Below are 22,826 nucleotides of genomic sequence, written 5' to 3' on the forward strand. Positions count from 1 at the left end.
AACCAGATATTAATTTGTCAAGGATGCTGTAAAAGAGATTTCTATATTGGATGAGAACTTGTACTAAATCATCTCTAAATTCTTTTCCAATTCTGAAATTCTATTACTTTTATTTCTTTAAAAGAATTTTAACTAGTGCAGGACCTTCTTAGATCAGAATGACCTTTTTAGATTAGAATAAACCAATATCATGAAAATATCATCATTACTCAGAAACCACTAAATTTTAAATAATCTTTTTTTAATGTCTGAAAGACTAAAGCATACTAAATAGTTAATGACCATAAGCAAGCCTTCAAAAGTTTGTTGGAAATCTGGTTGTTTAAAAAGAAGAAACCATTTTCCCACAACACAACATGGAGGTTTTTAGACTCTCAAGGCAGCTTGTAACATCTATTTCATGGGTACATGGTCAAGTACTAATACCATTACAGAACTCAGTCAACACTCACAATGAGGTTTAGTTTGGGATGCCCTAAAAATATTTATCCACCCAACATCTGTATGAATGGACAGTCATCTGTACAAGAAAAACCTGATTTTCACCATGGCATTCAACTTTATTATAAAACAACCACAAATGGCCAAAACATAACAAATTCTTGGTTCTGTAAAAATATACTTCATTGGCTTCACTGCAGTGATTCTGTAACTTGCTCTTCCAAGCTGCCTCAATGTCTACAGCTTCTTAAGCCTTTGCCATAAAAGCATGATTTTTTTTTTTTTTTACACAATTTTGATTGTAGTTTTCTAACACGTGAAGGCATGTAACATACAACTCAGGAGTTGTTGATCTATTTTTAGCACATTTTTGCAGTACATCCTCAAAGGATTTTTTCTTTCAAGTTTATTGCTCAAGCTTAAGGGCCTGTCTCTTTTCTCCAGCACTGGGTTTATGATAATTGTTCTAGAGAGGATGCTCCTCGCATTCCCATCCAGTTCTGCAGAGAGCTGTGCTTAATGTCTAATACTCCTAAAGAAAGATCACTTGCTACTGGCTGCTTTTTCTACTTTTTTTCAGGGGAGATCTGATTTTTATCACCTCTCATTAATTATACCACGCAAAGCTTTCCTCCATCAGTTTATGATCCAGTTTTAAATTAAGAGTTTGTACAATTGTTTTTACTAAGACAGTTAATAAATTCTTAGAGCTGCTGAAGCAAATTGATGCATTCACTCAACACACATTTCTTGTGTGTTAGGTCTAAGACATAAAAGTGGTACAAAGATATACCAGACACAGATCCTGCCTTTGAGCAACTTGAAGTCTTGAATGGGCAATGAGATATGTTAGTATTTTCTTCTACACACTGTGATTAGTTGTCAACAAAGAGGTAATACTAATTGCTTTGGTAGATTATAAGGTCCCAGATTTTACATACTACAGGATTAAATTCTTTGTGTTAACTCTGACAACGCTGAAGCTTAAATCTCAGGTGCCTGACATTTGTGGTAATGCTCCACTTAGGTCAAGACTGATGTCAAGCCTCACTCGGTGGATCCTAGCAAGAAAACAGTGGAAGCACCACACTCGCCTGTGCCGTCTCTGTACCTGGCACACTGGCCTCTTGCGTTTCCTTTGCCTGGAATGTTCTTCTTCTGGATACCCCCATGCCTCCCCATATCAGCTCCTTTGGTATTGCTCCAATGTTTATTTTTCAGAGAGGACTTCCTTGACCACCTTACTTAAAGTAGGGCCCCCCTCCCTCTCTCCTTACACTGCTTTTTCACAAAGCACTTAAAATACACCTGACATTGTATTTTAAATGTATCAGTTGATATTTTTTTGGTAGGGCCTTGTCATTTTTATCACTGCCTGAACTCACTGCCTAGAACTTAATCGTATGTAGCGGACAAATGCCCACAGTTCTCGACACGTGGGTTGTCCTTGTAGGCTCCCTTTCACCAGGTCATTCACCCTCTGCATGTGCATCTCCAGTAACGGGAAACTCACAACTGAACATGGTATTTTCAGAAAGAGCTTAACTTTTTGAAAGTTGGGTTTGTACTGAGCCAAAATCTTCCTTCTAAAACTTCTGTTGTTGGTTCTGTTTGGTGTCCTAGGACACATGAAATCAGTTTAGACCATTTACACTTTCCACATGGCAGCCCTTTGAGTACCTGCTATCTTTTCTCATGATCTCATCAATTTTCTCAGCTTTAGGCTATGTGTACCTCCAACTAGGTCCCGTACAAGTTTTTGGTCTCTTTTTTCTACTGGTTACAGTCTCTTAAGTTATGGTGTAAAATACCCAGAAATAAGCACAGTATCTCAGTAATTCAAAGGTGTCAGTCCCTTTTCAAGGCTGTTAAGGTGGCACCATGGGTAAAGAACCTGCCTGCCAATGCAGAAGACATAACAGACACGGGTTCGATCGCTGCATTAGGAAGATCCCCTGGAGAATGAAATGGCAATCCACTCCAGTATTCTTGCCTGGAGAATCCATGGACAGAGCAGTCTGGCAGGCTATGGTCTATGGGGTCACAAAGAGTCGGACACGACTGAAGCGACTTAGCACACAAATGCTCATTGTACATTAGCACATGGCAAAAATATCTCGTGAATTCCTCCTCACTCATCCTGTCATTCCACAGAATGAACTCTGGTGAGTACTTGCTTATCCAGGACCACTACTGTCTTTCCTTCGGGGGACACATGAATGAACCTTACAGGTGAGGCCTGGTCTTACAAGGTTTCTATTCCCAATAATTAGAGGTCATTCTTTCAGCTAGAGTTTTGCTCTTGAAAAATGGGGATGCTACATCTTAAGAGTTAATGACGTACCCACTTGTGAAATTTACAGTTAGGAAATTTCCTGCTTGTAAATAGAATATTTGCACAGAGATTTAGAAATTTACAATTGGGAAAGGAATGAGAATTAGATAGAGCTTCTGACCCATATTCTATAAAGGAAATCTGAAGAAATTAGTTTATATAGTCAAGGTGTTTTGTCGTGTGTGTGGTGGCCAAGGGAACCCTCAGGGGCAAAGGGCTGAAATTTCCATATTCCTCCAAGCACAGTATTTTATCAGTTCCAGCAAAGTCCCTCCCTCCCCACCTCCTCTTCTTTCTCTCTTTTCTTTCCTTCTATCAGCTTACATCATTCTATTCCCCTTCACCACCACAAGTGAGCACTCTTCATATAAATTTGATATATGTTCACCAAGTTTCTCAAAAATAAACTAACTAGAATATTCTTAATATTGCTTTGAATTTACAAACTAATTTTTGAGGACTGAACATCTTTGTAATGTCAAGTTTGTGCCATCCAAAGGCACAATGTCTTTCCATTTATTCAAATTGCCTTATAAGTCATTTATGAGGCATTTAAAAGCTATTAGTGAAGTCTGCAAGGAGATCCAACCAGTCCATTCTGAAGGAGATCAGCCCTGGGATTTCTTCAGAAGGAATGATGCTAAAGCTGAAACTCCAGTACTTTGGCCACCTCATGCGAAGAGTTGACTCACTGGAAAAGACTCTGATGCTGGGAGGGATTGGGGGCAGGAGGAGAAGGGGACAACAGAGGATGAGATGGCTGGATGGCATCACTGACTCAATGGACGTGAGTCTGGGTGAACTCTGGGAGTCGGTGATGGACAGGGAGGCCTGGCGTGCTGCGATCCATGGGGTCGCAAAGAGTCAGACACGACTGAGCGACTGAACTGAACTGAAGTTCTTGTGTATTCTTGATTAGCTTAATTTCCAGATACTTAATAGCTTTCATTGCCACTGTGAGTGGGATCTTATATTTTGTTAAATCTTTCAGTTGATATGTATCTTTCTAGTTGGGAGTGTTTTATTTCATAGTTTATATTAAAGTAAATACAAAACAATAATACTAGATTTTAAAAAAACTATAGGAAGGCTAGATGTTCCAAAACAATAGGAACTGTAAAATAAAAATAACAAAAATGCAGGATTTTACAAAGAAAAACAGTAGCATAGGGACAAAAGAACAGCACACATTATGTATGTTAAATATAAGATTCCAGATATAATGAAGGAACTTACATGCCTTGCAATTAAAATGTAGTGCCAAGTGTTAGCCTAATCCTTAGCACAGAGACCCTGCATAGGCCGAGAAGACCTAGACACACTCAAGTGTTCTCAGTGAAATGGGAAAGAGGGGTCTTGGGGAGGAACCAAGTGAGGGAAGAGGAGGAGGAGTGAATCTGCTTGCCTGACATATGAGAGGATGGAGGAGGGTCTCCAAATCAAAGGCCCCGATTAGAAATACAAGGTTATCTGTCTCCATCTCATGATAAACCTGCTTAACAGAGATTTTTAAACACAGATTTTGGTGATTTACAACATAGGATCCACAAGAGACTAGGATCGAACCTGGGTCTCCTGCATTGCAGGCAGATTCTTTACCAAATGAGTCACTGCTGCTGCTGCTGCTAAGGCGCTTCAGTCGTGTCCGACTCTGTGCCACCCCATAGACGGCAGCCCACCAGGCTCCCCGTCCCTGGGATTCTCCAGGCAAGAACACTGGAGTGGGCTGCCATTTCCTTCTCCAATGCGTGAGAGTGAAGTCGCTCAGTCGTGTCTGACTCTTGGTGACCCGATGGACTGCAGCCCACCAGGCTCCTCTGTCCATGGGATTTTCCAGGCAAAAGAACTGGAGTGGGTTGCCATTGCCTTCTCCGAACAAGAGACTAAATATAAGTAAATCTCAGTTGCTTCACAGATGAAAAAATTCAATACTCTTGTCAGTGCTTTGCTGAGGGAAAGATGTATTATTAAAAAATCAATAGGCAACAAAGTCACAGCAATCCATAATAGTGAAATAAAAGGAAACGCTCCCCATTCACTGAGGGGCATTGGGCGGCATCAGTTGGTCTAAGAAAAGCATTTAGATTCATGTCCTGTGTTAAACCTAAGAGAAGGAGGTGAAAGGCACTCATATATTATTCTTGTGGTCAGGAATTCACTGCACATTAAGTTGTCAAGGTGATAGATGACAAGAAATAAAGTTCTAGGAAAGAAAAAGTATCAGTTTGAATAAACCATCATACCAAGGAAATCCTAACTAAGGCATATTTTTGTTACCAGATATAACAGGGATTTTGAAACAGTGCTTCTCTCACAGCATCCACCACCATGATGAGATGAGAAAGGTTGCTTTTTAAAATTATTTTCACCATCAAATGATTTTTGCTTTATATTCCCCAAAAAGTGAAGTAGAATGGTGACATGTACACAGAAGCTTTATAAAACATATCTTAGATGAGGTCTTCATTTTAAGCCTCCCCATTGGTACTATCTGCTGTTATATTAGGATTCTGAATTTCACCTTAAACAATAGGCTAATCTAAGTAAGAATTTCTGAGTCTTCATCTGTAAATTCAGATTTGGCAAAGGAGAAATCTACTAGAGATCCTGGGTAGTATGGGACAAAGGGTTAGGGGAGAGAGGCAGAAGCAAGGATTCAGGGCGTGTAATCGAACTATTCTGGGGACTTCCCTGGTGGTCGAGTGGTTAAGATTCCAAGCTCCCAATGCAGGGGGCTTGGGTTCAATCCCAGTTTGCATACAAAAGATCTGCAACAAACTGCAACAAAAGATCTCACACATAGTAACTAAGATCCTACATGCTGCAACTAAGCCCCGGCACAGCCAAATACATTTTTTTTTAAAATGAACTACTCCAAAATCACTAATTTTTACCACCTGTGCTTTCCAGTGAACTGCCTATGAGTATTTTCAGTTGAAGGCCATTTGCCATGGAGTTGATGCTGATGGTTCTAAATCAGAGAAGCAGTTGAGTATGAAGCAAAACTAAAAGTAAGGATTAACTCCAACCAGCAAGCTCCGATGTCCCAAACTCTTCTCAGTGTGACTCTGCCGGACAGTTTGCTCCTGACCATTGGCTTAGTCTATAAGGATTTTTTTTGTAGGTGATTTCAAGTTATTGAAGTCATTCTCTTGGCTTTTTCCCCTCTAATTCAGAAAGCAGGAAATGTCTTTCCTGTGTAGCAGTCACAGAGCAGTCCCCTAGGGTTTCCAGGGGGCTTATCTTCCAGTTCCTGTTGCTGGTTTCTAACTGTTAACTCTATATTTGGTAACAGCTTGACCATGGGCTGTTTTGGATTTGGTCATAATAAGATAACCTGGAGTCATGAGCAGAGATCTAAAGCAATCTTATTTTTCCAGGAAGCAGCGTGTTGACCTTTCAGGATTTCGTCTATTTTATTGAATGTGAGTATTTGAATAGTATTGTTTATAGCACAAGGTTGGGTGTTTATGCTATTGGCCCTAGAGGGTGTGTGACTATACAAAAATAGGATACATACACTCTTCTGGTTTACAATGAGTTTATATTTGTTTGTTATGTGAACTGATACAATCTAAGGAATGCTCTTTATGCGTGCTCTTAGTCCATGGCAGCCTTGAAAAGAGTCACTTGCTCAGAAATGAATAAATATTTGTCAGATGAGTAAGACAAATGTTGATTTTGATCCCTTCACATTGCGAGGCAAGAATCAACACACCCTTGACAAGACAGTATCTTCCTCCTTTCCCCAGTATTTTCAAAGCTGCATAGTGTTAAAGCTATATGCATACCATCTCTTTTGGAATAAAGAGATAATTATATACATTACTATGTGTAAGATAGATAGCTAGTGGGAAGCTGCTATATAACACAGGGAGCCCAGCCTGATGCTCTGAGATGACCTAGAAGGGTGGGATGGGGGTGGGGTGGGAGGGAGGCTCAAAAGGGAGAGGATATATATGTGTGTGTATATATATATATATATAAAGACTGATTCACATTTTTGCATGGCAGTCATCAACACAACACTGTAAAGCAATTATCCTCCAATTTAAAGAATAATTTTAAAAATAAAGTAAAAGGGTAACTATAATGATTAAAAAAAAGAGATAATGAACTATTGTTCGCTATTGGAAGAGACCATTTATAAAATAGTAAAAAAGCTGCTGGAATCCTATTTTACCACCAATGAGTACTCTTCTAACCCTACTGAGATTTTGCTTTGCTGTGTTTTCAAATCCCAAGAGTTATCTTGTTTTATAAACATGATCAGAATGAATGACTGCACAAAGGGAAAATCAAGGCATAAAAACATATTGTGATTACTGTAAGATCCCCTTAGAAATGGGAAAGGATTTTGAGCTTCAAAGAGAACCTTTCATTTATGAATTTATCAGTCATTAAACAGGATTATCACAGCAGAGCTAAAATAAAGAGCTTAAATTCTACCCCTCGGGAACATTAGTTTCATTTGCAATACGAATACTGGGTGGTTTTACTTTCTTTAGTAATTTATATTGTATTTCTTGTCTCTTTAATGTTCACTACAGGTTAGAAGTTATTATTTGTTAATAGCAGGTGTACAGTGAATAATCTTTTAGAGAACCTAAGCTGTAATTCAGAAAAAACCAATCTTGTTATAACTTTCTATTTTCTCTTTCAGTCATCTTGCACTTATTTTTATACTTAAAATTCTGTTTTACAAGCCAAAATTTGGCCATTACAATTTGCAACTGTAATGATTTCATAATATCCCACCATAGCAGGGTAAACAGAAGTGAAAGTTACATGGTGGAGAACTGACCTGAGATCTGAACCCTGGCTGCATCTCTCTTGGCTTTGGGACATCACCTAACCTTTCAGATGAGAATGCTCATCTGAAAAATGGGACTGATCTACCTCCCAAGGGTCCTTATAGGAGCTAAACAAAATGCATACCCATTCTATCACAGGCTCCTTACCACTGTCACTCAATGGAGTGCTATTAGCATCCTGAATTCTGTGGGAATGCCCCACCCAGAGCAGGATGCCCCTGAAAAGGCTATGAGGACCGATCAATAAGGGCTTCCAAAATGATCACATTAAATCTACTGCTTATACTGATTTTTTCCTTTAATTCCTCTTTTCAAAAAATGTATATTTTGGTTTTATATGCTTATTGAGAATTCGCTCAAATTCACCTCCTCAAGTCCCTAACTTCCAGTAGCTAAGATGATATGTTTAATGCTCTTGAAGTCTACCACCATCAAGGTACTCACACACTGAATGGCATTGCTTCTGTATTCCTATGGTCTGTAGAGTGTTAGCAATCCGAGGGCAGGGGCTGTACTGTATTCTCTTTCAGTGTCTCTAGCACACCACACAACACCTGATATACTGAGGGTGCTTAGGGATGTTTGTTGAACCATGGTCTACCCCATATGAATTCTGAGTTCTGTAGCCTTCACGTTCTGATGCAAGGAAATGGCAACCCACTCCAGTGTTCTTGCCTGGAGAATCCCAGGGACGGGGGAGCCTGGTGGGCTGCTGTCTATGGGGTCACACAGAGTCGGACACAACTGAAGCGACTCAGCAGCAGCAGGGATGTTTGTTGAACCATGGTTTACCTCATATGAATTCTGAGCTCTGTAGGCTTCACATTCTGATGCAATCTTCCTTTGGAGTATTTCAGATGTTTTAGAACCTTGACATCTAATATTGTACTTCTGGTATCCAGTCAAACTGCCATCCATATTCTTAAAGGTGGTAAGGATGAAACAGGCCTGTGTGTGAAGGCTCCAGGTTGGGTCACCCATCTGAGGAGCGGGTACTCGAAGTGCTGGGCAGGGTGCTAAGTGGGAAGCTTCTGTGTAGCAGAGAGACATGATGGGGACTGTGCTCCGGGAAGATGGTTCTGACCAGGGCTCCAGAAGAGATGCTTAAGTTGTGCTTGAACTCCCAGCAGCCATATCCCTAAATGATGTTCATCATGGCATATTCATAGGTACACACTCCCATTTTCATTTATTTTGTTCCAAGTTAGCTACTAGTTCTTATAGATGCTCTGTGGTTTCCCTTTTCTATGACAGAATAAGTAAATAAGAAAAACTCCTGTGCTTGTTAATAAGCAAGGCCCTGCAGCAGTTCTGCTGTCAGCAATAAAGATGCAGAGTCTTCCTGCAGACCTACGTTACCTTCCTCCTGCTATTTCCCCAACTTGCCATTCCAAAATCCGCCCTTCTCCTCGAGGACCCCAAGCCATACCCACCTCGTTGCTGCATCTTGCTGCCTCCCTTCCCCCACAATCTCTCAGCAGACGGGTCACTTTCTACTTCATGGAAGCTCTAAGGCATACACTCCCATCTTACTGTGTCTTTCCTCTCCCTGCAAAAAATGTCTCTGTAGCCATCATTCTTGTTCTTGTAGAAGGTGCTCCCTCTACCCAAATCAATGATAATTTCCCGCCTGGATCCTGGATCCAACACCTCTTTCCTCCTGAAGATGATCATTCTTTTCCTACCATCAACTCCTTGGTCTTCTATTTAACTGTTTACTTATCCACTTGGACATTTAACATATTTCAAACTTAACATGCTCAAAAACAAACTTTTTCCAGTGGCTCAGGCCTAAAAACCTTATAGTCATTCTTGATTTCTTTTTCTCTCATTCATCTCATTCAATCCAATCTTCTAGCAACTCTCATTTTTTTTTCATTCAAAATATATCCAGAACCACAGCTTCACTCCTAGTCCAAGCCATCTGATTTGTGTCATGCCTGGATTATTGCACTAGCCTTCTCAGTACTCTCCGTTTCCATCCTTGCCCCCCATACTGTATTCTCAGCACCTAGAGTAGTCTTGTCAAAACCTAACTCAGATAATGACAACCCTCCAAACACAGAGCATCTCACTCAGAGCAAAGACAGAATCTTTACAGTTGCCTCCAGGCCCTCCAAGATTTGGCAGCTGTTGCCTCTCAGGCCTCAATCTTCTATTACTCTACTCCTCACTCTGCTCTAGCCCACTGGCCTCCTGGCTTTTCCCTCAGTGTGTGAGGAACACCCCTGCTTCAGGCCTGTAACATCACCTCAACATTCAAACTTATAGTGTTATAACAGATCTCACTTGGTTCCAGAATCACTTGGAAACAGGACTGGAGTCAGAGCTTGCCAGCCAGGCAGCATCAGGCTCTTTCCCTTTGGGGGTGAATCTTCACAACTATCTGTGTGGTGGTCCACCCTGCTGCCCAAGAGCTAGTCTCTCCCCGGGCTTTTCCTCCCCAATCATCTCAGGTGCAAGGAAGAGAGATCCACAGTATGCAGGTTCTGCATTTACTCTGACTTTGATGCTTTATGTTCCCAAGGAGCCAACAACTCTTATAACTTAGTAGATAGATATTTCATGTGTCAAGGGACATGCTCAGTTACAGGTGTCACCAGAATCACAGAAATCCCATCTATGTCTTCCTACCAGGCATTTTTATCATTCCCTGACCCCAGATGTAGTCGACCCATCAGCAGCCATTGATGCCATAAGCAATGTTGCCTAGTAACACAGTTAACATTCTACTGTATCAGGCACCAGGGAAACTGAGATAGAAAGCTGAGAAAGCCAAATGTCAATTTCTTCTGTAGAAGGGGAAGGGTACTGTGACTGCTTTGTTCACTGTGTCTTTTGCTCCATCTGTTCCCTCTGATAGGATGGCTCCTCCCCGGATATCTGGATAGGCTGCTCTCACACTGACTTCAATTCCTTCTTCACAAGTCACCTCCCTGGTGAGGGCACCCTGTTTGAGAACCTCCTCAAGTGCTAATCTCAGCTGCTGGGATTTCCTACCATTCTTGTATGCTTTATTTTCTTTTCCATTGTTCTTATTACCTTCTAACATGTATGCTGATGCTGCTGTTCAGTCACTCAGTTGTGTCTGACTCTTTGCGACCCCATGAACTGCAGCACCCCAGGCTTCCCTGTCCTTCACCATCTCCTGGAGTTTGCTCAAACTCATGTCCATTAAGTCAGTGATGCCATTCAACCATCTCATCCTATGTCGCTCCTTTCTCCTCTCACTGTCAATCTTTTCCAGCAAGAGGGTCTTTTCCAGTGAATCAGCGTATAACTGACTGATTTTGCTTATTTTTTTCCCCATAGAACTTAACTTTTATAAGGCTAGGAGATTTGTCTTTTATTTTTATCTCCTACATTGACAATGCCTGGCCTGTACAACAGTGCCTGTCATACAGTAGGTTCTTCAACAACTATCTGTTTTATTTATGAATGAATTTATGCCCTTTCTTTCAAACTCTAGTTTTTCACTGGCATCATTTTATTGGTGTGGGGAGGAGGGCGAAATATTTTCAGCCCACAAATAAAATGCAGCCTGGTGTTAGGGATTAGGATAGGGAATTGGGGCCAAACTGTTTGGATTTCAACAAGGGTTTCGTCAGTCACCTTGGAAGTTTTCCTAATCTCTTGGTGCCTTAGTTTTGCATCTATAAATGGGGATAATAACAGAACATCCTAGGGTTGGTATGAGGATGAAATGATTTAAAACATGTAAAGTCTTCAGAAGAGTGTCTGACACGTAGGAAGCACTGTGCTTAGACATTTAGTCATGTTTGACTCTTTGTGACCCTATGGGCTGTAGCCCACCAGGCTCCTTTGTCCATGGGATTTCCCAGATGAGAATACTTCAGTGGGTTGCCATTGCCTTCTCCGGGATCTTCCTGACCCAGGGACTAAACCTGCGTCTCCTGCATTGCAGGTGGATTCTTTATCACCGCATCTACCTGGGAAGCCCTAGGAAGCACTAGATGTTAAATATTATTAAAAACAACAACAAAAAGGTCTTTATTTCTACTCTGCACCACTTCTAGCTACTTCCCTCTTTCCTGACTTTTCCTCTCAGATCTACCAATACATGAAAGTTCCATCTACCCACAGCCTTTAACTCCCATTCAGTTTTCCAACCACTTGCACTAAGGTTTCTAAAGGCCTAGTTGCTGTTTTTCTCTCCTCAGCCTGTGAGTTAGTTGAACCACCTGCCTTCACTGACCACACCTGAGCCTCTCCTCTCTCCTGGTTTGTACCTGTCCTTAGGGCTGCCCCTCGTCAGCCTTTTCCAGAGGCGCCTCAGTTTCCATCACTCACTTTCTACTGCCATTCCTGACATTACCTCACGAAGTGCATCCTCCTGGTCTGACTCCATTCCCAGGCGCTGCTTCAACTCTCACGCTGAAGACACCCAGAGGCTGCTGGTCCTACACACTGTCTCTCAGAGGAGTCATGTCCTTTTCTCACATCCATGACTAAAAGCTTTCTTTCCTCTTCCTAGCACTTTCTTTATTGCCAGCTCCCTCTTCCTGACTGGTTCTCAAGTTTTAATATTGCAACCATTTTTCTGGTTCCCCTCCTTTGCACTCAGAGCTCTTCAGAAGCCTCTATCACAAGCTGTTCTGACTGCTTGTTTAGTTTCCCCCTAGAAATGAACTGCTTATGGCCACAAAGGATAGTGCCTGACACATAGATATGCAAAAAAAAAAATCTAGATTCAACATACGAATGTACAGTATCTATATAGAATAAATTATGATTCAGTTACATTTTAATTCAGAACTAAAGCACTGGGTGTGAAAACATCTCATCAAAATGTCAGTTCTTTCAGAAAATCTTAGGAGTAAAAATAAGAGAGAAAGAAAAAAGCTTGATATTAACAATGTAAAGGGCACTGTGGGTATCTATGCTATATTTTACCATAAAGCCAACTTTGGAAGATAAAGGACTCCCTTTGATATTCATGACATCAAATATTACTTGACTATACTCAACTGCTGTTTGAACTCAGCTAAATCTTACAAATACCCTATTTACCTTATTAGGAAAGTTCAGGAAATTAGGCTTCAGGCTCCCTGCCATGATTATAAACACTACACGCAAACAGAGAAAGAGCAACGAATGTATACATGGTTAAAAATCAAACACTTTTTTAAGAGGTTTCGACGGCTAAATGTCTTGCTCTGCCTCTTTTCTGACCTACCTGCAAAGTGCATCCGAACACACCGATCATCAGCATGGCCACGGACAGGTAATCGGTAAACACATCCCACCATGGCTTCAGCACCCGGAAGGCAGGCTGCTGCTCAGAGAACTGCCGGAACTCTGTCACCGGAATCATGTTTCTGAGAAAAGAGAGGTGACTGGTGAATTCATTTATCTTTACACACAACATACCGCACTGTTCACAGCATTTGAAAATTCTGCTCCAACCTGTCGTATTCAGTGGTCTGAATTAGTCCATGAACTGTCACTGTACTTTAGGGTTTTAACAAGTTATTGAGAAATCCACCCCTTAAGGAAATAAGGAGCCCCACATGGAAAACAGCAAGCACCTTTACTAACTCCTGTCCAATCAGCGGTGCCCTTTAGCTCCAAAGGGCCAAAGCTAAAGGCCCAGAGAGACAGCATGACCAAAGCTGCCTGTTATTTCCTGGTCTCTCCCTTTCCCCTAATGTCAGAAAGATATGCCAGAAAGAGCCAGAAGATGCCAGAAAGAGCACAGCCCATCCTTTAAAACTTTTTTCCTATTTGTCTTGTCATCTTGGGGTTTTTTGCTTTGAATTATTTTTAAAGTGTAAACCTCAGCATTCGTTTGTATTAATTATTTACTAAGTCCTGAAAGGCAAACGACTTTGCCACTAATCTTCTTCTGATAAATGGGGTCATCTCATGTGAGGAGGAGGTGTTGGGGAGAACGTTTTTTTTGCCCTATTTTTTTGTTTTGGTCCCTGTGATTTTTGACTTGATTTTTTCCCCCCTGTATTTCCTAAATACTTTATATTTCACTGTGAACCTCAAACTAATCCTCTGAGAAGTCAGTTTTCCCTGGAAACATCTGTTGTTTGTTGTTGTTTAGTCGCTAAGTCATGTCTGACTCTTTTGCAGCCCCATGGACTGTAGCCCTGCCAGGCTCTTCTGTCCATGGGATTTCCCAGGCAAGAATGCTGGAGTGGGTTGCCATTTCCTCCTCCAGGGGATCTTCCTGACCCAGGTATTGAGTCTCCTGCATTGCAGATGGATTTTTTTTTTTTTTTTTTTTTTTTTTTTTTTTTTACCACTGAGTCCCCAGGGAAGCCCCAGCCTCTCTGAATGACAGAAGATGAGGCTCTGGGAAAAGAGACACATCCTTTTCTTCACCTGCACTGTTCTATCTTTTGGCTTAATCCCATTGCCTGTATTATGATTTAAGACTTCAAGTTAATCATCCAGCTACTGGGAGAAGAAATATTTTTTCCTTATCTCATGGCAAGGAAAAAGGGTGGCCAGTGAGGGCCAAAAAAAAAGTTTCTCTTTTGCCATCTTTGGATTCAATAATCTCACTCTTTACAGCTGCCCTTGTTATGTAGTCTGATTACAGAGCAGGGAAAGGCTACATTTGGTGCTTGTTTTCCTAAGCCTTTTTGTTTCCTGGATCTTCTCTTCCCTAATACTGAATTAAAGGCTGTACGATAAAATTCTTCAAGAGATGGGAATACCAGACCACCTGACCTCCCTCTTGAGAAACCTGTATGCAGGTCAGGAAGCAACAGTTAGAACTGGACATGGAACAACAGACTGATTCCAAATAGGAAAAGGAGTACGTCAAGGCTGTAAATTGTCACGCTGCTTATTTAACTTCTATGCAGAGTACATCATGAGAAACGCTGGGCTGGAAGAAGCACAAGCTGGAATCAAGATTGCTAGGAGAAATATCAATCACCTCAGATATGCAGATGACACCACCCTTATGGCAGAAAGTGAAGAGGAACTAAAGAGCCTCTTGATGAAAGTGAAAGAGGAGAGTGAAAAAGTTGGCCTAAAGCTCAACATTCAGAAAACGAAGATCATGGCATCCAGTCCCATCACTTCATGGGAAATAGATGGGGAAACAGTGGAAACAGTGTCAGACTTTAGTTTTTTGGGCTCCCAAATCACTGCAGATGGTGACTGCAGCCATGAAATTAAAAGATGCTTACTCCTTGGAAGGAAAGTTATGACCAACCTAGATAGCATATTGAAAAGCAGAGACATTACTTTGCCAACAAAGGTCCATCTAGTCAAGGCTATGGTTTTTCCAGTGGTCATGTATGGATGTGAGAGTTGGACTGTGAAGAAAGCTAAGCACCGAAGAATTGATGCTTTTGAACTGTGGTGTTGGAGAGACTCTTGAGAGTCCCTTGGACTGCAAGGAGATCCAACCAGTCCATTCTAAAGGAGATCAGCCCTGGGATTTCTTTGGAAGGAATGATGCTAAAACTGAAACTCCAGTACTTTGGCCACCTCATGCGGAGAGTTGACTCATTGGAAAAGACTCTGATGCTGGGAGGGATTAGGGGCAGGAGGAGAAGGGGACGACAGAGGATGAGATGGCTGGATGGCATCACTGACTCGATGGACGTGAGTCTGAGTGAACTCCGGGAGTTGGTGATGGACAGGGAGGCCTGGCGTGCTGCGATTCGTGGGGTTGCAAAGAATCGGAGATGACTGAGTGACTGAACTGACTGAACTGACTGTTACATAGTCTGATTACAGAGCAGGGAAAAGGCTACATTTGGTGCTTGTTTTCCCAAGCCTTTTTGTTTCCTGGATCTTCTCTTCCCTAATACTGAATTAAAGGCTGTACGATAAACAGCCTAAAGAAAATGAAAGCCTCTTATTTGGGTTCACTAGTGTTTATCTTTGGAAATTATTATTATAATATGTTCCATTCCATCTCACTGCTTTACCTGACTTTTTCTTAAGCAGTAATTTGTCTTAACACAACATGGAAAATCCAACCGCTTGGCATTCCTTTTACCTATGATCTACCTACTTGACATCTGTGCAGCATTTGATAAAATTTCCTCATTTTACTGAAACACAACTTTCTTAACTCCACTTTGTTCACCCACTGGGTTGCAAGCGTCTTGAAGGGAGAACCTATATGTTATCATATGTGTGTTTTCAAAACATATGTTTCAGGCAAGCCACCCAAGCTAAATAACTTCGCCTACTCCTAGTGTTAGTAACATTTCAGACTAGTTCAAATTTTGATTTTCCTGACACTTTAGGACCGTTTTCTTCTCAATGGATCATTATAATCTCATGGCCCCAAATGTTTTCTAGTCACAGCTGTCCAGTGGCAGTCACAGACAGGCACTAAACCTCATCTTAACTTCCACTTTCTGCCTAGAAGCTACTGTTTTGTTCTATTTTGCACCCGCATCACTTACCACAGTGCCTGGAAAACAAGAGGCCCTGAGCAACTGTCTGTTAAATGGATGACTCGATTCAGATGCTTGTTCGTAGAGCAGTGCTCACCTAATCAAATTAGGAGTGACCCGAGCCAGCTGTAGAAACAGCACTAACAAGTACGGTGCTTGTGCTACAGTTTACAGCTTTTGATAGATTTGGTTATTGTCTCCTTCGTGATAAGTTTCCTGTATACCTTGGAGGGAACTGGGCTTGTTCTCTGACGCAAGGAACAATTTCAGGAATAAAATACACCAATGAAGAGCTGTGGTTCTCAAGATTTTTGATCTTGGGAATCCCTTCATGTCCTAAAATGTAGGAGAAGGACCTCAAAGAGCACGTTTTAGGTGGGTGATACCTATCAATACTTACTACATTAGAAATTAAAATGAAATTTAAAAAATATATATATTAACTCATTTAAAAATAATAAACTCATTCCAAGTTAACATAAATTATGTTATTATAAAGATAACTATATTCTCCAAAACAAAAACAATTAATGAGAATAATGGCATTTTTTCACATTTTTGCAAATCTCTTTACCAGTGGACTTAATAGAAAATAGCTGGATTCTCATATCTGCTTCTTCATTCAGTCTGCTCTGATACGTTGCTTTGATTGAAATTTATGAATCGAATATATGCAGTTAAAGAAGGGAAGACTATCTTAAAAGGCTTTTCATATAATTGTGGATAACTATAATTTGATAATATATCAAATTAACTTGGTAAGTTGCAGTATAGAGCCTGAAAACTGTATTAATGAACTTTTCAAACTCCTTGCTGTTAAAACTCACTCATCAGTCTTGAACTTTGAATGGACCTTTTATCCATATATGATTTGGTAATGACATTAGTCATTTGGAAAATATGGAAAATACTGAATCACTTAGTCATGCAGATTTTCCAAATGCTGACAAATTATACTTAGAAATCACATTCATTGAAATCACTAATGCTTTCATCAGAAAAGTTTTTAAGTAACTGGAGCCTGTCAAGCTCATGGTGGTGTATAAATTTTCCAAAATTCTAATCATCACTTGAAAGTTTGAATTTTGTTTGTGGCAGCAAATATTATGTTCTTCTCTTTGAAATGTCAAGCTCGCTTTATTCATTTTGAGAAATTATCTTCCACATGCTCAAGTCTGAATATCAGTTGTTTTATTCAATTAAAAATTGTACATTATGATAAAGTGGCTAATTCAACTTTCAATTCAAATAAAGATTTCCCTTGAGATACGTACCTACTGTACTTGGAATTCAGCAGATGTGGTTTATGTATTCTTCCCTTTCATCACTTCATGTATTATTACAATAAGTAGTCAAGGGTCAAGAGCTATTAAAATAATAATTTTTATGGATTCAACCAGGACATTAAATAAAACTGGCATTTTTTTAAGTTGTAAATGTGTGCCGATGAGGAATACAGTAGAATTTGCTGCCTCCACCTTGATTCACACTAAGATGACTTACCCACCAGTGATTTTGTACCATCAGTGAAAAATGCAAGAAATATCTTGGCATTAAAAACTAGTTTTGATCTTGTCAGTTCAGTTCAATTCAGTCACTCAGTTGTGTCCGACCCTTTGTGACCCCAGTGACTGCAGCACGCCAGGCTTCCCTGTCCATCACCAACTCCTGGAGCTTGCTCAAATTCATGTCCATCAAGTCAGTGATGCCATCCAACCATCTCATCTTCTGTTGCCCACTTCTGCTCCTGCGTTCAATCTTCCCCAGCAACAGGATCTTTTCAAATGAGTCAGTTCTTTGCATCAGGTGGCCGAAGTATTGGGTTTCAGCTTCAGCATCAGTCCTTCCAAAGAATATTCAGGACTGATTTCCTTTAGGATTGACTGGTTTGATCTTTGATCTTGTGGACCCTCTAAAAATGTGTAGGTGACTGGTGTTCCACAAACCACACTTTGAGAACCACTGAGGTAGAGGTTCACTGTTCCTTCATCTGTGGCTGGCCTTGAAAAAGCAAAGGCCTAGGGCACTCATAACGGCGAGGCTCTGCCAGTCTTCGGTGGTTCATTGGCATCATTCTCTTAATGTGGAAGATAAAGACAAACTAAGCAATCTAGGAAACTTAAGTATTGTCTACTGCTTCCTAATACTGGTACAGCCTAGTTAAGAGGGATTGTGAGAGGAAACAGTCAAGGTGAAACAGACTTTTAGAGTTATAACTCTACTCTTAATGTACTTCACCTCTGTAGGGTAAGTGTGTGTAAGTGCATGTGGCATGCACATGCCGTTCCTTATATGTATGTACACACATACTACATATAAATGTATGTGGACACATGTATAATACGCACATATAGACTTTATTGTTTTAACATAACACAAGGCTTAAAGCCAATATCCAGTACAGATTTAATCCTTGGAATTATTTTTGATGCAAATAAAAAAAAAAGAGCGGAGGGAAGAGAGGAAATATTAGGAATTGACTTAAAACTAAAGAGAGGGTGAAGGAATCTTGCACTTGCTTAACTGAAAAAAAAATTTTGTGTTCTTTCACCAATTTCAGTGCTTTCCCCCATTTTTTATTTCAATATTTTAAAAACTTTTGACAGTGTTGTGTTGGTTTCTGCCATACAACAGCGCAAATCAGCCATAATTGTATATACGTTGCCCTCTCTCCCTAACCTTCCTCCCCTCTTTGTGCATTACAGTGACAACACAATTTCTCTCTCATTATCATTGTACTTTCCAAATGATTTGTGACATTTTGAGAGTTATCATATCAAGTTGAAGAAGCCACTTCTGAAGAAACTGCTAAGTTTACATAGTTTTTTCCCCTAAAGATCAATCAGGATAATTCTATTTATATTTTTTTCCTATTTTAGAAATATAAATGATTATATTAATATTGCTTCCAACTCTAATTTCTAACTTACTATGTAAGATTTTTGCTTATCTGGTAATGCCTTTAGAAACATGGCATTTCAAATTAAATCAAAAGATTCTTATATCTAATCAAAAATATATAAACTTTTACATTGTTATATATTTGCCTCTATATCCTTTTGCAGAAATCCATTTGCACTACTTTTATTAAAAATACTTCTTACTAAAACTAGCCAGTCCAGGTTTGATGCATGAGACAGGGTCTTCAGGGCTGGTGCACTGGGATGACCCTGAGGGATGGGATGGGGAGGGAGGGGGGAGGGGGTTTAAGGATGGGGAACACATGTACACCCATGGCTGATTCATGTCAATGTATGGCAAAAAACACTACAATATTGCAAAGTAATTAGCCTCCAATTAAAATAAGTAAATTAAAAAATGCTTATTACTAAAACTCATTTTAAAGGCTTCATTATTCATAAAATGTTACCTCTCAAAAATATACAGATCTATAATCCTTTTTGTAAAGAATATTGGTAAAGTTAGTTGCAAACCCAGAGTTTCTTTCTTTCATTTATTTGGTTCTCCCTGAAACAATGTCTTCTTCTCCATCTCAGGAGAGTTTTAATAGCTTCTTCTCAAGAATTAATTATACAGAACAAATTCTACTCTATTTATTACCCAGGACTTTAAGAATATCAAATATATTCTACTCTGATTCAAATCTGATCGCTAACACTGTTTTCCAATGGCTATTAGGTGGGTATATACTACCAGTGCTTTGTCTCACATTTTTCTGGCTGTTGGAAAATAGCATTAGACATTAGACAGTACAGTACTGCTCAAGAAAACAAGAGCCAATTCCAAGTGATCCTAGTAATCACATCAAAAGCACAGTGAGTGGCCCCTTACAAAAATGAGTTTTAAAAATTCAATAATTCCTGAGCACAACAAATGTGACTTCTACAGGAAAGAAACCCACATATATAATTCATCTGTGTGGCTAACTAAAGCTAATGGTCAGTTCTCAGCCCTCACCTTACCTGCTCTATCTGAGGCATCTGGTATAAAGTGACATTCTCTTCTTGGCTTTCAGGATGCTATAGTCTTTAGGTTTTCCTCCTGTTTTCCATGCTGTTCCTTCTTTAACTCCTTGACCTCTGGCCTTGATGTGCCCAGTGTTTAGTCTTTGGTCCACTTCTCTTCCCTACCTCATTTACTCCCTTGTGAGCACATGAAGTCATCATGCTTTAAATGGTGGACCCAGCTGCCAACTTGATATCACCATCTGGACACCCAGTAGACACATTAAACTCAGGATGTCTGGAACCAACTCCAGTTCCATTTCCTTATCCCTACCTCTCCTATCCCTGGCAAAGCCCTGTTCCTCTTGCAACTTTCCTCCCTTGATGGCAACTATGTCTATCCAGTTGCTTAGACCAAAATTTTTGGAGTTATCCTGAGTCTTCTTCATCTCTTACATCCCACATCCCATCTGTCAAAAATTATACATTCCTTAATGTATTGTCTGTCTCCCCAAAAAGAATCTAAGTTTCATGATGACAGGAATTTTCTTTTCAATTTTACTTTGTATATTGATGTGTCCCAGCACCTAGAAAGTAATGCTTGACATATGGTAGGCACTCAATATTTGCTGAATAAATTACTGAGTAACTAGTAATTCTGATAAAGATAGGAGGGGTGATTGCCTTTTGGTTTGGAAATAATGATTATAAAAGCAAAGCGGGTGTCTAAGTACTGTCACGGGAGGAAGATCCCACGGTGCAGGGCCTTGACATTGGCACAGCCAAGGCCAGTGCAGAGAAGTGCAAGACAGAAAGAGCATAGGAATACCATGATTTATTTATGGGTTCTTTTCAGCAGTACCAATCAAAATAAAGTCATCAGAATATGCTCAAAACATCAATTATAAAACAAATTACTTTTCCTTTAGCAATGCAAAGAGGAAATAAAAAAGAGGACAAAAAGCCAGATTTCCTAATTATATAAAAGTGATTTATTTCTCTCTTAGGGGAGCATGACTCTGGATTGTATTTTACTCTGCAATTGCAGTATACATGACAATTTTTTTTAAAGAAAAATCCACTAAAGGAGACCACGATTATATGGTTCTACAGAAATTTATTTAATTTAAAGAAACTCAGAGGTGGGATATAACTGTTCAGAGAATCTGAAAGGCTCTTTCAGAAGTCATCCACTCCATAACTCCCATTTTATGAGTAAAAACTTGAGCCAAGAGAGATCAGGTGACTTGCCCAAGAAGCACAGCTAGTGGTGTCTTGACTTCTAATCAAACCTTACCTCTTACTCTACAGCTCTTAGTCAATAATACATCACGCTGATCTGAATGCAAAGAATCTAAAATATATACTAAGAAACAAATGGCTTAAATAGACTTTCTTGTTTCATGTCTCTCTTTGAAAACATAAAATGAAAAATAAACTATTATTAATATATTTAAAGGATTCTTAAGCTCTAGTGCTCTTACAGTCCCATAAATGAGAACTTTAGACTCAGAAGGCAAGTTGATCTGACAACGCAATGGATACTTTGGTACTATCATCTCCTTGAATATTTCCATGATGTCATGTGTTAAATTAATGGCCCAATCACATTATTTGGGAAGCGTTTAAAATGAGCTTAACCTGTTTTTCTAAGAGTGGTAAGAAACAAAAATTACTCCTTGGGGACTTCCCTGATGGTCCAGTGGCTAACACTCCAAGCTCCCAACGCAGGGACCCGGGTTCTATCCGTGGGTGGATCCCAAATGCTGCAACTAACAGTTCTCACACAACAGCTGAGAGATCGCAACTATTAATGCTGCAACTATTAATAAAAGATCCCCCATACTGCAACAAAGACCCAGTGCAGCCAAAGAAACAAAATTATTTTAAACATTTTAGTTGCCAATTTTAGTTCTTTGTAAATTAAGATATAACGTTTTTCTCATTATATCCTTCCCATATTTAAGAAAAACCCTTTAATCACTGCTTCAGACCATATATCACAAGGCTATTGCTTTACACACCAGTATCCACAGTTATCTTTAGCATAGTCATAAGTTAATTTACTAAAATTTTGTTATGTACTATTATCAGTAGCTTATTTTTCTCTCACAAGCATATTTCATTTACTTGTGTACTTGCTATAAATAATTATAGCATTATAAGAAATCTATATTAAAATGTACACTAAAAATAAAGTAAAGCTTAAATAAAGTTTAAGATATGTCAAGCACTGTGTTAGGTGCTGGGGGAATAAAACAGACAAAGTGCCTGCCTCACCCCTGTGTACGCTTCTAGGAGAACGTGCATTAAACAGATTCCCGTGACAGCATGAATTGTAATTGATCTTTGATTACTGTTTCCAGTGCCAATGGTGCATTTAAAGAGGTTGCTGTTTTTATTTCACTGAGGACAGGATTTATATCTTGTTGATCTTTGTATCTTCTAGAAAATAGCGCAATGTCTTAGAACAGACCCTCAACACATTTTTGTTAAATTCAAAGAGGCCTAAACATGCAAACATAGTCATAAACAGACACACACACCCAAATGAGCATTTTGTAGTAAAGACAATTCTTCTACTGTTATCCTCTCTTATAGCTTGATACTGCAATAAGAGTGGACTATTACCACATAGCTTCACAATCACTGAATAATGATTATTCAAAGTACATCCACTACTGAAGAAACTGTTTGAGAAGAGAATGAGAGTCAGGAATAATTTATAATTTCAAAGTTAAGGGTCATTGACAATTTAATGTACGATGTCTGTCGCTAGTTACAAAGAGGATATATTGATCGATGATGACTTCTTAAGCACCAGCCAGTATCCAATGGCCATGTTTTGTGATTCCTTTATCAGAACATTAGTCTATTAAGAAACAAGTGACAGGAACAGATCCAAACATAAAAGCCTTATTTACAATATAAC

General features: G+C 39.7%; 1 protein-coding gene across 3 annotated transcripts in view; it reads right to left on the reverse strand.

Moving 5' to 3' along the window:
- The window catches only part of LRRC8C (leucine rich repeat containing 8 VRAC subunit C), a 90,715-nt gene that overhangs the window by 20,928 nt on the left and 46,961 nt on the right, over positions 1 to 22,826 (reverse strand). Inside the window, exons 1-2 of one of the 3 annotated variants that reach the window (XM_044944726.2) lie at positions 13,140 to 13,727; positions 12,788 to 12,929 (exon numbers count right to left, since the gene is read on the reverse strand). In XM_044944726.2, coding sequence (XP_044800661.1) covers positions 12,788 to 12,925 — 138 coding nt within the window. In that variant the 5' untranslated portion in view covers positions 12,926 to 12,929; positions 13,140 to 13,727. Of the gene's footprint in view, positions 1 to 12,787; positions 12,930 to 13,017; positions 13,039 to 13,139; positions 13,728 to 22,826 lie in introns of those variants that run through there. The other 2 variants (XM_044944727.2, XM_006063369.4) reach the window with 2 other exon arrangements.

Source organism: Bubalus bubalis, chromosome 6 (assembly GCF_019923935.1).
Source record: "Bubalus bubalis isolate 160015118507 breed Murrah chromosome 6, NDDB_SH_1, whole genome shotgun sequence".
NCBI lineage: Eukaryota > Metazoa > Chordata > Mammalia > Artiodactyla > Bovidae > Bubalus > Bubalus bubalis.